The sequence below is a fragment of the Motacilla alba genome, chromosome 1A, assembly GCF_015832195.1.
Source record: "Motacilla alba alba isolate MOTALB_02 chromosome 1A, Motacilla_alba_V1.0_pri, whole genome shotgun sequence".
NCBI classification, from domain to species: domain Eukaryota; kingdom Metazoa; phylum Chordata; class Aves; order Passeriformes; family Motacillidae; genus Motacilla; species Motacilla alba.
The window spans coordinates 59073942-59092560 of record NC_052031.1 but is presented as its reverse complement, the minus strand read 5'-3'; the positions used below and the strand labels follow the sequence as shown (position 1 = coordinate 59092560).

Genomic DNA, 18619 nt, shown 5'->3' with positions numbered 1-18619 from the left:
CATTGGGGTCCTTTTTAAAGTACCAGGAAGGGAAAATTAAATAAAGGTGCAAAGATAGGCGGCAGTAATACACATTAATCACAATGCATAGCAGAAATAGCTTTTTCCATAACAAATGATCATCATTCATACCAGCATCCCCTCTTTGACCAGCATGGAGTCCATGTAAAACCCACAGATAATTTGCATCACTGTCGAAGTTACTAAGATAGAAACAAAAATGTATCACCTTTATATATATGGGATTCAGGCATAGAGGTGGTAGCTGGATTTACAGCCTTAAAGTTGGATAACATTAAATGTCCTATATAAGATTATGATTTTTTTTCTTTTTCTTTTCAGGTATGAGCAACTTGTCCACAGAAGCACTGTGATCAAATAAAACAGTTCTCTCTCTCTCAGGTCCCAATTTTTCTCCTCATACCCCAAACAGATGCTGTGAAGGCAGATCTGTATTATGGCTTCACATGTAATGGACTCGATGTTCACAGCACATAACTAAGTGAGCACAAGCTGTCAGTGCAACACTACAGAAAAAATGAGATCACTGGTTTGACAAACAGCAGGACTGGAAGTGGGAGGAGTATTCCCGTAACATGCATCATCAGGGAAACTGTTCCTGGGAAATCAGTTCCTGTAGTCACTTGACAAAGAGTTTGAAAAAGAAAGTGCAAAGGTCCCTGTATTGAGAAAGGCACAGCAATAGCTGAAGGTCCAGAAGATTCCACCTAGGGGGAAACACCAAGGAAGTGCAGTTCATTTAGACTGTATCCAAGCAGCAGTCAAGAGGGAACTTAATCACAGCCTACAAACACCTAGGGAAAGAGATTTCAGAGAGCAGATGGTTCTTTAAAAGAAACAAAGGCTATAATGAGATCTCATCTATGTGTAACTGGAAGCTAAAGGAGGCCAGTAAACAAAGCTGACAATTAACAGTAACCATAAGCAAAAGCCTAACTCTAAATCAAAACTAGCATTTTTCAGACATGCAGCTGCTCAAGTAGGATTTCCAGGGTTGATGCTATTGAGACTGTGGACCTTGGATATACAGAAGTTCAAAAACCTTCTCATCCTCTGGTACGAATTTAGTTGTTCTCACACAGAGCAATGCTTTCAGGCACATGGTGTGATTCTTGGGGTGAGCTGTGCAGGGCCAGGAACTGGACTTGATGATCTTGATGGGTCCCTTCCAACTCAAGAGTATTCTATGACTTTAACACTGCAGATGGTGACAAGGATTGACTGCTACCTTTCCACATAAAAATCAATACAAATACAGGCCACTCCACTAAATGGCTTTCTCCTCATTTCCTAAATAAACATACAAAAGAAAAAAAATTACACAGGAAACAAGTCTCAGGAATACCCTCTAAAAATTACCAGTATGGCTTTGACAGCAACTTTTGAAAGCACAAGTGAATTTCTTCTTTCAATTCTGTTGTCTTTGAAGTCTGGGCAGCAGAGATTCCCATCTTCATTGTTTCATTGATTCAGTATTTGGACAAAAACAGACAGTAGCAGGACATTGTACCTCTCTATATATAGAAAACAAATTAGGATATGTAATTCACCTAATATAAATAATAAAACTCTTATGACTCACATATACACACGTACATTAAATGTGTGCATATACATGGATACAAAAAAACCATATGAAGACCAACCTGAGCCTCAAGCCCAGAGGTGCCTTTATGCAGAGACAGCATGTAACACTACTGCTTGTGAACTCCATACCTAAGCAAGGGTTTTTCATAGCCCTGCCTGAGATGAGGGATGGATTTATTGTTGAAGGGAGAAAAGTGGTTGGTTTTGTTTGGTTTGTTCGGGTTTCTTATCTGTTTGTGGGGTTTTTTTCAAACCATGTAGGGAGATGGACTTGAAGTTAAAAAGTTGAAAAAGAAAATTCAAGTTTGAAAAGCACATTACAGAAAATCATAGCCTCAGCAGTACGAAACCTGGTAACAATACAGGTTACAGTCTGGGGCCAGCCCCAGCTTTGGCATAGCTAGCCGTAAAAGAGAAACACATCATTTCACCAATCAGCCTGTCAAACCTTCAGCCAAGACAAGCCTCTTCAAATCCAAAAGTAACTTCAAAGCATTCCTGAGCAGGAGAGCACCAACAGGAGGGGCAGGTGGGGACCCAGACTGGCCTCAAAAAGCAGAGCCCTCCGGGGACTGGGAAAGGAATGCACCCAGCAACCTGGGCACAATCTGAGGAGACACAGCATCCAAATGACTGGCCAGCTGGCCATTGGCTCTGCCCTGCCAGGCTCACAAAGTGAAAAACACCAGGAAAATCAAACACACACCCACCACAACACCCCCCCAGCACCTGAACTGATCTCAGAGGATGAAGAGCCCCACACAGATGCTGCAAGCTCTGCCTTCACATTCCTGCTACACACCAGCCCCTCAGTATGACCTGTACTCCGCTGTCACCCATGCATCTCACATGTCCAATACAAGGGACAGCCACAATCCCAAAGTTTGTGCCCACAGCTAAGATCAAGCATGGAAGGGCAGGGAAAGAGCCTACACTCTAGAGCCAAGAATAACCATAGTGCCTGCTGAAACTTGGGTCTTGCCTTGCTCCTGGCTGTCTGGCCCACAACCATCCCTTTCTAAAGGCTGCAGAGACTGGAAAACTGAAGACAAACCTGCCCCAACCACAACAGAAAATCAGGCTTCTTTCCCTATTTCTTTACAGCTGTTAGGAATGAATCTGTGCCTAAAAAGGCTGCGATGAGATCTCCCTTACCCATCAGCCCTATTCCCAGTCAGCCCTCCCAGCTTCTTCATGTCCTTTCAAGAGCATTTTCCACTCCACAGCTACCCACTGTCCTCCCCACAGCCAGTCTACAGTAAAGTTTCGAAAACCCCAGGGCTCAAAACTAGAAAGCAGAAACCTGGTGGGAGAGAGGTGGCAGTGCAGCTGATGTGGATAGTTTGTACACAGGACACAGCCTCCTTTCACATGTTGCAGCCTGAAGCCCTCCCCAGGCCATATGCCTTAATCAGCACTTCAGGTAAACAAAAGTGATCAGCCAGCTGCAAGCAGGCAGGTCAAGCCTGTAAATCTCTCTCCCTCTAGTATCTTTAAAGTGTATGCAAAACTGAATCTAAGAATAGATTCTCATCATGGGAAGAAACCAAATAATGCATTAAATGTCAGATGTCATACACACGTGTGTTTTAAAACTGACACCTTCAGAGATCCCACACCAGCAATAGGCTGCAAGTATCCAAAAAAGTTGTTCTGTACAAAGCTGGGGAAATGGCCTCAATACAGTGAAGTCAGAAGAGTAAGTAGGAAAAGCCAGTGTTTGGACCTTGACTGTATGGACACTTAAATGTTTTCTCACCTTGAACTTTACAGGACTTCTCGGAAAAGTTCAACCCAGACTTATGAGTTTCCTAAGTTTTACAGTTCTAGCTCTTTTTAGAAAAACTTTATATAAAATTTACAATTACAGGAATAGGTCAATTCAGCAGCTGCAGAAATTACAGTAATGCCCAAGCAGTGGCCAGCAAGAAACAGCTGACAGCAGAAATTACTTATTCCCCTGCAGGAGGGGGCAGGAAAACAAAACCAGAGCAACCAATCACTCCACCATAATGGCTGAGAGGAAACATTAAATATTTTCAACAGTATCAATAAGTTGGTGGAAGACTTGGGGTGGGGGGAAACAAAAGACAGAAACAGACACCAAAAGGCTTGAACCTGTCTTGAGGATCATGTGCTGAACAAAGCTGGCCTTTTTCTCAGCCTCCCTGTATGCTGAAAGCTCATAAACCATCCCTCCCTCACCAGGGAAAAATCATGAAAACACTACAAGAGATCACCAATTTGCCTCCTGGGATGGGTTTTTGGAGAATGCAAATTTTTTGGACATTCTATGTATGTCTCAGCTCCTGCCACTCCACAAACCCCCTCCAGCTCCCCAGCAGCTGGATCATGCTGGAGCATATGGACCTCCCCCTCCACACTCTGTACTTTCTGGTCCCTAAAAGGACACTGGTGCTCCCAGTGTCTGTGCCCTTACCCCACCAAGGCGACTGGCCTTCACTGGAGTTGCCTGGAGCACTGTGTACCTTCACTGTCTAATAACAGAGATGCTTTCAATCCCCAGTGTCAAGCCCTGCAGTACTGCCATCCACAAAATCCTCTTTTCCTACTCTCACAGACTCAAAGAATGAAAAATCATCAGGGTGATGCCTTTGAATATCTATCAGACAGCCAGGTTCACTCTAATATTGCAATTTCCTTAAGTACTTCTCTGAGCTTCACTGTTTTGAAGTCAATAGGTGCAGAAAGGTCATGAGCATGATTCTGGGGTTAGGATTAAATAAAATCCCAAACACCAAGAACAACTCCTCCTCCTCCTCCTCTCTTAGGAAACATTCTGCAGAGTGAACCTAAGATGAAATGTTTTCCATTCATTTTCTATTTTTAAACCCACTTGTTAATGTTTCTTGGCTTTTTAAAACATCATTTGACTACAGCTCTATTACAGTGGTCTCAGCAGTATGAATTTTTTCAGGAATTTTCCCCAAAGGAAGCTCTCCTCACTTTTAGCCTAGTTTGAAGCTTCCCTCTATAAACTTCCCAAAACCCTTGGTTTCTAATGTTCCTTGTGCTTGTTTTCCCTTCCACAATTAATATCTCCTCTGTGTGTTAATTTAAAAATATTCCTATAAAACAGCTAGGAAATAGAAAAATGGAAAACTTTCTGTAGATTATGTTTCCCAATAATTTCCAAAAATCCTGTCCCACATTGAAAAATCCTTCTCACAGGTTTTATTAGTTGTCCTCTTGTCAAAACTCTAAAACATTTCATCTTGTTCCAACTGAGCACTTTGGACTACAAAACAGTCAGCCTTTGAAGACCTGTCTGGTGGATCTTCACAAATAGTTTAGCTGGTCAATGCTTAGCCAAAAGCATTAATCTCTCTCCTTTTTATTCTAATGCAGCTTAACACTCCACTGCTTTGTAAAGCTAATGGTAAAGATAAACCAATTTTTGGGAGTCAAAGTCTGGCATTGCAATTATTCCTTATAGTCACCAGATATTCATCGTCTTGCTCCTCCACTAACCACTTCACACCAGAAGAAGGAGGTTGGATCTCCTCCTCCCACCATTCTTGCCTTTCCCCTTTTTCCCTTCCAGATGTTTATAACTGCTGAAGTACAGATAGCAGTTAAAAATGCTATGGATTTTCATCAATTTCTATGCATCACCATTTTCCACAGCCACAGTTCCACCAGGAGCATTTCATTACTGCATCATCCCAACAAATGAACCTGGGCTGTTGTACCTTCATTAAAGTTGTCATCAGTCGAGATGTGGGTCAAGGGAGACTGGGGTCGGGAGTCGCCACAGAGGGAATAGCTGTGCTCCGCCTGGATGAGGGGCGCTGGGGATGCTGGAGACAGTTCCACCTCCATGATTTCATTCTTCTCAGACAAGAAGGGATCATTCAACAGCTGGCCTAGGACATCAGGTGAAAATTCATCCAGGAACTCTGTGAAGTGCTGTGGAGAGAAAAAGGTAGGGGAAAGTTTATCTCCTTGCCTGTCTGTCATGCCAACCCCAGGAGGGAACAGATGAGAACAATTCTATATGTGCACTGGTCATCCGTGCCAGTCAGCAGCAGGATCTACCACCCTGTCTAACAACCTCCTCCTCCAATCACTACTTCAGGCTGAAGAGCTACAGCTGGAACAAAAGTCCTCTCAGAGGCATACATTACAACAGAAGAGCCTGTCATTAGACTGCAGCAAAAATGGAAAATGGAAGCATGGTACTCACATCCTGAAGCAGTCTCCTGCCGCCACAGCAAAGGTACTCACTACGGCGCACCGCAGTGGGAAAATGGGAAAGCACATTTCCCCCAGACAGAGTGAAAGATCCTGCAGGATCTATCATCAGAACATATTGTGTATGGAATAGAATGTAGGGGGTTAATGTTCACTGAAGCACAGAAGAAAAATGAAACACATTCCAGCACAGACTGACACCACATACAACTGTTTTAGCTGTGCAGAACATTCCATGCGCTCCAGGAAAATGGGTCCATGCACATCCACAGCCAAGCAATTAACACATTTGCTATAAAATGGGTTTCCTGGTTGATTTATGTATCTGTTTTAGAAGTAGCATTCCACCTAGAGCCCATATCCAGCTTCTAGGCCCCAGAGCTAAAGCTCCTGACAACTAGTACTAATTACCACTTTGTCTATTGCACTGAATTTATTACACCAGCAGCACATGTTAGATCTGTATGTAGCCAGTAATTTTATGTTTATTATTCAAAGTGAGCACAAACTAAATCTTGCAATCTATTTCCTCCAAACTCCAATGCAGTTCCCATCAATAGCCAAAAACCTTGTCTCTTCATCTTCTTTCCAATGTCAGAAAACTACATCTTTGACAGATGAAGAATCTGCACTGCAACAAATCATTCCTGTTCATCTCATTCACACAAAGAACTCTATTTTTGTATAAAAATACTTGCACAGTGAATTGTAATGAGATTTTTCTGAACAATGAACCATTATCTACCATCTTATATAGGAATCTTTGTCGGCTCAGGAACGATGCTATAAAAGTCTGAGTTTGTTTGATCTGTTTAGTTTTTGCAAGCAGTATTGATCTTGGCTCTTCATCGTGCTCTCTCCTGCAGAAACAAACACTGAAATTCAAGATTCAGCTTCCTGTAGGCTAAATTAAGAATTAAACAAGTCAATATTGTACAAACCCACAAGGGAAGCAGTGTGCTCACACCCTCACACGCTCACATTTCACATCTCCAGCAGCACCTGTGGCCTTGAAGCCTCATGCTGAAAACCCTGAGCACAGCTGGCTCTCACAGAGTGCCTGGGTGTTCAAGCACCTCCTCCAAATGCTAACTGTGCCTTTTTTCAAAATCAGTAAGTCCTGAGTCAATTCTGACCGACAATGAGGAAAAGAAAATATTGACTGAATACAAGGCAATAAACAGAGGACCACAGCTGCTATGCTGGAATAACAAACTAGCTCAAGAAAAGCCTTTACAAATGGCAAAACAGATTTGTAGCCTCATATTTACTTACTGTAAATCATAACACTAATAAACTCTTAGAGGACTCTGCAAGAGGGTCATGACCACCTTAGAAAGCCTCGTTTATTTTCATTTTGATACCAAGGACTCACTAGCACTTCACAACCAGGTGCTTCCCAACAAGGTTAAACAACACCCCATTATGTAAAGAAAAAAGAAAAAGGATGCACAAGAGTAGTTGAACATCCTGGAACATCAATAAAGACACTGAATAAAACAGGGTAGGCAGCCATTAATGTGTAAACAAGGCACAGAAATACTTCCCATCCAGGAAAGAAGTCAAGGATGAACATATAAAAAAGCAGTGCCTGTCTTAGGGACAATGCTTTTCCCCCCACTCTACACATTTCTTTTCATTTGGAGCAATGGCAAGAGTCAGTTATATTTGTTTACATATTTTCCTAAAGCTGGAGCATTTCCTTCTTTCTAATTCTTGCATGCATTACTCTGACTGATGAGTAGCAGATGCTGGAATATGGCTGCTACAGTATTTGTACCATGGGTTCCACGTGCAGCTGCTTCACCACCAGCATCATCCAATTTCAGGATGTCATCCTTGAAAACATCATACCTATGTGTTGACTTAATCTGACTATTTAGATGTTATAACTTAACAGACTCAGCATGAAGAAGCGTGGTCACAGGCTACTCAGCTATTTTTGGCAAATTCACAAATAAAGATTTTTATTAGCCTTCTGCCTATCACTGTTCTGATATGGGATAAAAGCTTCTCAAATGTTATTTTACTTTTCCATTTGACTGAAGTTAGGCCAATCAGATTTTTTTTTCCTTTCTGAATGGGGAATTTTACTAAAACCACTTCAGGAAAAGCAAAGGAGGAAACAAACATTCAACTTCAGAAAACCAGAGAGAAAGAGAACCTCAGGGTGGGGAAGGATATTAAACACATTTGTCAATATTTGTGCTTTCTCCTTTTCACATGCAGCTGCAAAGCAGCAAGCTGTGAGCAAGAAAAGAATATGCATTTATAACAAGAATTATCCGAGAGCAAACAAATGGTTGGTTTCTAAAATAATTTTCTAGTTTCATTATAAGTATCAAGTTTATTTTTAACGGCCTGTGATGTAACATTGCACACTGGCCAATAGAGACTGCCACAGGTCAGACTGTGCAGCTACTGAACTCAGCAAACAGACAATCTTAGGGATCTGGACTTCTCTGATTTAAAAAATCACGGGCTCCTTGATTTACAGGAATCTTTCAGATGTTATACACTTCTCTACTACAGTGCATGCTTAAAGCTAGATCACTTTTTATCCCAAATAAAGCAATTGTCTCATTGAACATGGCTCAGTTTGCCTAGGGAACTAAAGAAAAGGCACCTGAGCAGCAGCTAAAGCAGAAACCTCCTGGGGGCAGCCAGACCTCCAGCTCCCCAAAACTTCCACCTACACCTAAGCTGCTCCTTCTGTCTTTTCAAAGCACATTCTCCCACTGCCAACCCCTCTCCTCCTCCTCCCCTCTCTGCTTCCACATGCACCTCAGCAGTCAACAGCCACTTCCATAGCTGGAAAGCCCCAGAATAACCCTCAATTTTGACACAGTAGCAACCACCCCTGTGCTCAGGAACAGGAAAGGGCAATTTGGGAAGGAAACTGAGACTTTGACCCTTAGAACCTGTATAAAAATTTGCTTGCAAAAGAAAGAAATTCTTTGTCTACAGCTTTCAGCTGAGCATCTTTCACCTAGAGAGCTCACCTTTACAAAAATTTAAAAAGCAGAGGAAAGAGCACTTGCACTGAGAATCTGCCTTTATTTTTTTCTTTTCCCTTTTTGTTGTTAATACCTCTGTAGACAGCTCAGCTGCCAGATTCCTGCTATCCTCACACCCCACTGGCAGCCCCAGCACTAATTGCAGACATGTGTTAGTACAAGGAGTCTGTTTGAATTATTAAACTGTCCTCACCACGTAGCAAAGAGATGTGTTTAGCCTCTGTAAAAAGTCAGGGATTTAGGACAGATGTAACCTTATCTTCCACCTCTCCTTCCCCCAGAACCCTGAAAAGAAAAACAAAGCAGCAACACTCCTGTTTACACACAGAAAGCAAATGGCAGCCCTGAGGAGCTTCATAACTCATCTGGCTGGACACTGGCTCATGCCTACATCCTGGGTGTTTTTGGGGAGCACAAACACCTCCAGCCATCCCGCTGCAGTAAGCAAACAGAGGAAAGCTCTCACATCCGGGTGCACAGGGGATTTTTGGACAGCTCTTCGAAAGTAGCGTTTGGCTGCGCACCAGCTGTGCCGCGGGCTGCAGCTCTGCACAGCATCTGCCTGTTCCTGCCACACAAAGGCCCTTTTCTCCAGCTGCCTCAGGGACCAGGGGTTTCTTTATTTCTTGTCTGATCAAATGAAGGTCTGTGAAGCGAAACACTCAGGTTTTGCTAGGTGCATGGCAGCGCTGGCTTCTCCATCAGCTGACCCGAAGCCAGATGAGAGCAGCACTAGCCCGGTTGGTCATTTGAAGATGACATTAAAAAATTACAGTCATCTTCAGAAAATTTACCTTCTAAGAACTCATTAAAAAAGGAATGCACAGAAGTCAAGAGCCCAAAATGACACTTCCCAATTATATTTAAATTTTTAAACAAGTAGCAGGCTTTGCTGAGCCTAGAAAATGCACTGCATCAGCTGCAAGTGCCACACACCAATTACAGCAGCACAATCCCACCTTTTCCAGCAGAACCATGCCAGAGGGGAGCTACAGTGACAGCACCTTTTGCACACTGCAAAACAAGCCCAGCTCTCCCAGCAGACCAAGGCAAGGCAGCCATGTAACATGCCAGAGTTAAAATCACCCACAAATTCAAGATTTCAGCCTCCTGGGAGTTAGTGGCTCCCTCCTGGCTGACGCCAAAATCTCCCTATCCTGAAGGGATCTGTCACCCCTCCATAGAAGGAACTGTCAGGTACACAACAGGCACTCATAAAAAAAAACCTCCCACCATCCAGCTGTAGGTACAAACAGCCTGGGTTTTATGTCATTATTACACTGTAAAATCATTTAATGTCTACTCAGTAACTATACTGAAATTCTCTCATTTGTGGGAGAATATGAAGAGTGACACAAAACTGGTATTTGAAACCAGCAATGAGATCCACTGTAAGAGCAGACACAATTGTTTGGACTCTCACACCAGCATTTATTCACTTAAAGCACTAAAAAAAATGTGGACAGATTTTTAAAAAATCCACTAAGTGAATAACATACAGGTTGTGTCATCAGCAAAACAAATGCCAGGAAATTCAGAGCTAATAGATTTACATGGTAATTAAATCTGCACATCTTCCCAACTTGCTCAGGTTACACAGCTGGAAATGCTGAAGTTCATGCTGAGCAAATCTTATAATCCACCCCATTATGTACACATGTATGCACACATTTCTATTGCAAGCACTCAAATATTTCCACCCCACAACCAGCAAAGCAGACATGCATTTTTTTAACTAATCAGAGGAATTTTCCAAGAACCATGCTTTCTCCTTTGCCTGTCTTCCAAAATATTCTTTCACTTTTTTCTTTAACAACCTCCACCAAAAAATATTTTGTATTTAAAAAGATAACAAAAAACCTAAATGAAACTCTTAAATAGAGAGGACTAAATATGGGTTAAAAGAAAGAAAAACAAAAATCAAAGAAAGAAAGAAGCTCTTGTGCAGAAGAGGCAAGGGTGAGAAACAACCCTCAAGTTCAGTCCTTTAAGTCCACTGTCTGCAAGAAGAGAAAAGGATGCTATTGCTCCTTCTTAGCCCAAGCCTCTTGGGAGTCATGCAAAATAGGAAAATCCTTCTCACACTCCCCTGCCCTTTTCCCAGTGCATAGCTCTTGGATCTAGTCTAACTTTTCAACAGGCTGGGTGTATGTTTTGCTGTTTCTCACCCCCTTGCAAAAAGCCAAAGCCAGAGGGGTGAGTCACTGGGGCAAGAGCAGTGAGTCAGTGAGCTGGAAGCCCTTCAGAAAGGCTCCCCCAATGTGAGTCCCTGACTGAGACCTCAAAATACATTATTAATTCTGTGTTGCAAGTAAGCATTTGGATTAAGCTCTCAGGTCAGATGTAGCTGTTCTTTTCTCTCAGCTCTTTCCCCCCACCACTCCCCTATGCCTTATTTTTTTGCCAGCTTGAGCAGCAGAAGCACAGAACACTGAATCTGTCCATTACTTGTCCCCAGGCCCTTCCCCTCACCCAGTAAGCAGCAGGGTCACAATTCCTCACCCCCAGTGATTGCAGAGGCTGCAGGACAGGCCGGACTGACCCATCTGCATCTCACAAGCCTCCAAGCCACCAAGAGTAGGGGCAAGCCTCTCCTTGCCACCTCCAGCTAGCATGGCTCACACCACACAGGGAGGGGAGCTCAGCTTCCAAAACTTACTCACTGGGGTCTCCAATGATTTTTGGCACCCACACAAGATACCTAAAGAGACCAGTTATGTATTAAAAGATGTGTAGTGAAAAAAGTATGTTTGGTTGGTTTGTTTGGTTTGGTTTTTTTTGTTTGTTTCCCCATGTGCCAGTCAAGCAGTGCCAGTCATAAATATTTGCTGTGAGATAATATTAATTTGCTTGGTTACACCCCAGCTACACCTCCAGGCTCTGTGGAAGGAATTTGCATTTACTGCAAGTTTTACATCAAACTAGTGTCTTCTGTGGAACTCACAGGGTTAAGCCAAAAAATAAATGGTGAAGAAAGTTTTCAGATTGTATACAAAATTTACAATTCAGTGGTGGGCATTTATGGCCCTCTTTGGTGCCCAAGAACTCGGCAGCAGGGACAACACATTTTGTTCTTGCACAGCTGGTTCAACTTACAGCCATTTTTAAAAGGACATGGTTGCTCCAGTTCCTTCTTGACAGCAGACAGATTTTAACAATATAGGAGAGTTTTACACCACTTAGGCACACTGCACTTGGCTTCATTTAACATCTTCCCTCAACATGGAAATGGGAGGGGATGAAAGTAAAGAAAATACATCTCAGGCCTCCTGCAACAGCATCCATTGTTGATGGGTACAGATGAGCCCTTTGTAAAGGGCACAGCCAGCACAGTTCCTATATTTTAAACAAAATGCACTAGTCCTGCATGCATCTTAGAGATCACAGAATATCTCAAGTTGGAAAGAACCCATAGAGATCATCAAGTCCAACTCTCAGCTGACTTTAGAATTATAACAGGAAGGAGGAAAAGATAACCACTAATACTGCTAGGAAACCTCAGAAAAATCATAATTTCACGTCTAGGTTCCCATTAGTGCAGGGGACCTCCTGCAGAACACAGATGCTTTCCAGTTCCGCTGTTTCACGTCTAAAGCGTTCTCAATAGCCTCCTCCCTGAGGACCAAATTAGCATCTTTCAAAGGAGGATCTTTCACTAGTCTGACTGGTGTAGGTAGGAAACAACTGCTGCTCTATTAGCTGTGCTTACTAGTTCTGACTGACAAGATACTTGACATTTAAAATAAAAATCCTTATTATTTCCTTCAAAAGTGTTTCTTCTTTAATGGTGGCAAAGTTTAAATGGCAGGGTTCCAGTTTGCAGGAGCCATCGTTCTTTCTTTTTCCTAACACTGGCTGCAAACCTACACACCACCCATCAAAATCCTGCTCTTTAATTAAAGCTGTCTGCTATTATAAAATAAGTAAGGCTTTATCATCAGTATTGGCAGCTTAAGGAGAGATTGGACATGTTATTCACAAAAGAGTTAGTAGTCTTTGTTTTACAGATTTATAGTACTGGTTGAGGAGTGCTCTGTTGCATTGTTTGTTTGTTTGTTTGTGTTCAAGAATAGAAGCTGAGGCTTGAAAAGACACAAATTTAAGCTCCTCGATGTTTATTTAGGCACTCTTCAGCTTTGAAGAGTCAGACTATCAAGTACCTAAATGCAGACACCCTGAGTTGATTATGGAAAATATGAATTAGCTTTTTTAAAAACTACCAAAAATTCATACACATAATGCTTGAGATTGCAGATGTGTGTATAGTCAAAAAAAAAAAAAACACACCATGCACATTTAACCCTTTCTTGAACTCAAGAAACAGGTGCTTGAGCACAATGGAAGGAGAATAAAAAATGGAGTACTTCTGTGAAATAAATGTAAAGAAATCAACAGGTCATATTGCCCTACCCAGGGGGATGAATTGCCCAACCCCTGCAGAGCTCAAGGATCAGCAGCCTTTGGCTAGCAATGACCTGAGCTGCCACAGGGTTTAGACCCTGCCCAGCAGGACCTGTGTCTCTCACACAGATATCTGCTATCAGGGCAGAAGGAGAAACACACTGGCAGGACTTTGTGTTCAGTGCTGCTGTCACTGAGGGTTACACATTAAGTACCATGCACTAAAAAAGTTGGTTGTGTGTCTAATACTCTTCCAGTGTGTGATCTCACCAGACAGTCAAACAACCACAGTGAACACCTTTCCAAACAAGTCCTCTACCTTGCTTTCAGTAGAAACATCCTGGGGTTTGATGTGACGTATCTCTCACCCTTCCCCTGAGCTTGCACTGAGCCCAGACACCATGGATGCACACAGAGCTAGGACTTCATCAACAGCAGGTATCATCACAGACTTCCCATCCCTGACTGACAAAACATTTCCAGTTTGCTACTTTGCAGCAAGTTCAATGTCAAACCTGCTACTGTCCCAGCAAGCTAATGAAGAGCAGGGTGACAGTACTTGATGATGACAACACCGAGAACATCCCTACCCTGTACCTGAAAGAGAACATGGTTTTTGAAGCCATGACACTGGAGCTGCTTCAGATGAGCCAGCCCCACCAAATACATCCCACAGCAAATAGCCTTGCATTTTAAAGCCACCCCCAGTGGTCTTCTGTACCATGAGATGGATACTTCAGGACACCCACATTGCACTTGTACAGCCCTACCTCTGCAGAAATTCACACAGAAACCCACAGAAATGGTTTTGGCAACTCATTTTGTATAGACCAGTACTTCCATCAGCACTGGTACTTTGGGACCCTTCCTCAAAGGGAAGACACATTTCATTTTATGTCAAAAGAAGAGTGTGGGTGGGTCACTTGGTTTTTACTTGCGCCAAAGGCAGACCAAGTTTGTTTTGAAGCCCTGCTGAAATCTGCAGAAAGGAAAAAAAAGGAGACAGGATATGAAAAAGATCAAATAAATATACGCTTACAAGCATGTGTCTGGAAAAATCATTTTAAGATACCCCACACTTGAGAGCTGGTATTCCAATTTCCTATGACAAGTCTTTTGTCCCAGCACCAGTAAACGTAATTTCACTCAGTTTTATAAAAAATAAATAAATAAACCATGAGTGGTACAGGACTAGGGTTCAGGACCCAAGATGGCAGGAGCTGCAAACATCTGTATCCTGAGACCAGGTCTTAAAAACAAACCTCTCTGCTTGTTTTTCCTCCCTGCTTCCTTCCAGAGATGCAGAGACTTGTGGAACAGGTTATCTAGCAAGAGGTATGGTGGCTCTCTCTCTTCATGAGTCCTGGAGTAAAGGGGAGACTTTCAAACCAGTGTTGCCATCATTTGTCTGTGACCTGACACTTCAGCTTCTTTTTTTTAGCCCTCTCCCACTCAGAGCACCCCTCTCCTTCATCTCTAGCTCCTCTCTGTACCTTCCATTTCCAGGCCTTTGCTCCCAAGCAGGTGAAAGAGAGGCCAAGCTACTCATCCATCCTCTTGCAGGACACGAAGAAGAGCAGCAGAACTGGAAATGAAGCTGCAAACTGCAGGCAAAGACTCTGGAGGAGCAGAGCCAGAAAAGCAAGGGAGCAGAAGGAAAACAACAAGCAAAGTCAAAGTCACAGCACCTGGAAAGGGATAAAATAAACCAATGACAGATAAGCAGCATATTAAGATTGTGCCAGAACTTCCTCCATCCCCAGCTGTGTATTTTTGCCAAGAGTCTTTGACTTTTGTGCACTGCCCTTAAAATCTCGGTGTATTACAGTGCTTACTCTTGTGACTGCTCTCGACTTTCTCTCATTTGTTCCTCCCCACGTGAAAGGCACAACCACTGCCATCTCACCATGGCAGGTGAAGAGAAAACCACACAGGGAAAACAAACCTGCTTACCATGGGAACATAAACATTATATATTTGAGCTACTGAGAGAAAGGAAAAAATACCGAGAATTAACATAAATCAGAATCTAGAAAACAAGAAAGAGTTAATAGAAAATGCAATTCAGAGGGAGAAAGATTGCTTCTGAGTTTGTCAGGATCCAGAAGAATGTTAATTATAGATCAGGCCACTGCTTGGCTGCAGTTATTGAGGGGAGAAAAAAGAAGATCAAAATGTTTAATTGAATATTCCTGGGAGGGGGCGGTTCTGAATTACTGCTTTTTATATAAGACCAGATGATACAGCCATCCCACAGGATGGTAATGAAACGACTTTTATTCCAACAATAATGGAAGAGAATATAAAAACAGCTACTCGAAGTTGGCCATTTTAATTAGTAGACCTAGAAAACTTCCATCTGAAAAGTCTAAATAGAGCCTCTAAGGAGCTCTTGAAACTATTTTCAGTAGGAGAAAATATTAATGGACTGTAAGAAATAATACAAAAATATTTAAATGTAAACAAGGCAGCCAAAGTAAGAGCAAGTTAACCTACCTACTGTTCATTTCTGATGAAGGGAAGAGATGGAAAAGGGAAGACAGTAGTGAAGAGCCCAAAAACATCCAAAAGGAAGAGGAATCTAATTTATGCTTATAATTCCACAATAACTGATAATCAAGCTTCTTAAATTTTCTCTCATTCTGAAATAATATTACAAGCTTAATACTCCTTGTAGCGTAAGGCAATTGACTTGGTGCTATACAAACAAAGCCCCAGTGAAATGAAGTCAACAGGGCCCCTTCAGTGTGACAAGGAAATGAGAAATCTCCAGATGTGAAACACAAATGAGCTGATTGTGCCACACGTTTCCAGTGAGTTCCCACAGGGATCAGTTCTTGGCCCCAGACTCTAATACTGTGACCTGAGAGGAAAAGCCACCACCACTGAAGATTGCAGATAATGCAGAATCAGCAGGGGCAGCAAGTAACAAAAAGGTCAGGTCACAAAACCAAAACACAGAGAACTTGTAAGCAGTCACAAACAAGAGACATGTCTTATGTAAAGCTGAAGGTAAATTAAAAAACAAAAACAAACAAAAAACCCCACTATCTTAAGGTGCAAACAAAAGGCTCCAAGTCACACTTGGGCGACTGACAATCAGAAGCCAAGACCCCAGGACGCAGGGACATGGCTGAGGAACATCTGTGGGACAGGTACCACAAGCACTGGGCCCTGGGGAGGAATCAAGTGGGCTCATGCTCCAAATGCAGGAGACCCCTGCTGTATTTCAGGTTCAGCCCCTCAGCCGGTGCTGGTGTTTCACTCAGTTCCAGGTGCAGCCAAGCACTGGGGACTCTTGCATGGCCATCCCATGCTGTGAGTTCAGAACCCAAAGAAGAGCAGGGAGGTATTGCAGAAATTTTTTTCCATTTTAATTATTTAGGACTTCTTTTGCTTGTACTTGTTTCTTAAATGAGAAACTTCTTTCATATTTAAAAGACGTGTGCCTGTAAAGCTCAACCCCCAGCTACAGCTCTGTACTGCAGCCTCACACCAATCACACAACCTGCTGCACAAGTCTGTGTTCCCTGCAAAACCAGAGTTGGAGGACTTCACAAGACAGAGGTGTGAAGCACAAATTTCTCTGTGCTCATGGTGGATGCAGCTGCTACTGGCCACAGCCAGGCTCCACTTCTATGCCACCAAATTTCAGAAAAAAAGGAAGTTGAACAACTGGAGAAAGCTCAGAGAATCACAAGAATCACTATAGAAAGGGAAATCTTGCCTCAAAATAAAAGCGAACAAGAAAAGAAGAAATCAACATATTCAGCTTATCAAAGAGGAAACAAATGCAGAACATGAATGTTCCTAAGTTATGAAACAGGGAATAAGACTTCAGAGGATGGCTCTACCAGCTTGCAGCTAAGTTTACCATCTGGAGCCAGATCCATGCATTGTGGTTCACAATATTAAAAAAAGGGAGAACAATCAATCATGAAGGAACAGTGTGAATTCTTCATCCCAAGCCATTCTTGACTGAAGACTAGAGGTTGCCCTAAAAAGATATGCAGGAATTCAAACAATCTGGAGAAGTTTTATAGCACTTGATTTACGTAAGGTTAAAATAATTCATCATAATTGCTTCCTTTGGCCCTCTGGCAGCCAAACAAGGCTGTTTACTAGAATGACAGCATCCTCTGGAGAAACTGATGCAAAGCCAGAGCTGGGAAACCTGCTGATGCAGCTTTGCATTCCTGTATTCCAGATAACCTGATATGCTTATCAGGAAGGCAGCTGGAGAACACAGTTCAAGAAGGCAGGTTTGAGACCAAAGGTTGTTCATGTCAGACGCAACACCCCGCTCACAAGCCTGCACCAAACACAGCGCTCGGCAAACTCCAAGTGGCCGGCACATCCCACAGCGTTAGCCCACTGAAAGCCTTTCCCCTTATTTATTTTTAAGGCTGGGTTCTCCAGCTCACTTGCTGCACAAGTGAGTCAGCTTTCCTCCCCACGCCAGAGGGCTGGTGAGGGCTGCACACATGTCCCAGCCAGCTGGGAGAGGGAGCCCCTACCGCTTGCCATCACTGCAAGAGCCTCAGCTCAACAGCGAGCTGGGAGAGGGGTCTCAGAGGAGGAAAGATTTGGCAAGCTCTTTGCATTGGACTTCAGGGTTTCTTTATCAAAAAGACTGAAAATGCAAACACATGCAAACTATTCCCCATCCTTCTGAAACTAATTTGTTCCTCAGGATCGGAGAGGCAGCTGCAGCCACACCACACCACACCACAAGCAAGTGGTTGCGACAAACTGCAAGGACTCACAAGCACAGAGCGCCGTTATAATTTTCAGAGTCCACATTTGATTTCCACATCCAATAGATGGCCAGTTTCGGTGCTGATGGGAGATTCCCCATGAGCCCAAGCGAGAGCAATGCTGAAGTGCCTGGGGAAATGAAAAGGGAGCATCCACGTGAAGGGATTTACTTCAAAAGAAGTAATTTAGCAGCTGCTCACTTCAAAATCTTTTTTAAGTCTTCTAGTTAGTAAAGCTGCATATGTCTGGGCATCTCCTTCTGGGCCTATCATCCTTTCCAAGTGCCAAGTTTGCAGCAGCAGAAGCCTGCCCATAGCAAAGAAATCAAAGGCAAGTAACTTTATCCTTACTTTAAATCTGACAAAGAGAACAAGCACAAGTGTGTAATATGCAACCCTGTCCAAACACAGCTAGAACAAGGTTACTTGTGCTCTTGTTTTACATTAGACATAAGCTGTTTTTTATAAATAAGTTTTTAAAGCTTTTTTAGTTTGATAAAGAAAAGCTTTAAAAGCAACCAGCTGACAGAATGAAAGGAGAAGGAGCATTTAAGGAAAGGAGGAGTTGGATCCAGTTTTAAATATGAATTACAAGATTAATGCCAGCAGAAGATGCTCCAG

At 42.7% G+C, this 18619-nt stretch overlaps 1 protein-coding gene across 2 annotated transcripts in view; it reads right to left on the bottom strand.

Annotated features, from left to right (window-relative positions):
- Nucleotides 1-18619, bottom strand: part of CREB3L2 (cAMP responsive element binding protein 3 like 2) — a 69646-nt gene that overhangs the window by 25638 nt on the left and 25389 nt on the right. For both annotated transcript variants that reach the window (XM_038153484.1, XM_038153485.1), the window contains exon 2: nt 5322-5538. In XM_038153484.1, coding sequence (XP_038009412.1) covers nt 5322-5538 — 217 coding nt within the window. The remainder of the gene's footprint in view (nt 1-5321; nt 5539-18619) is intronic.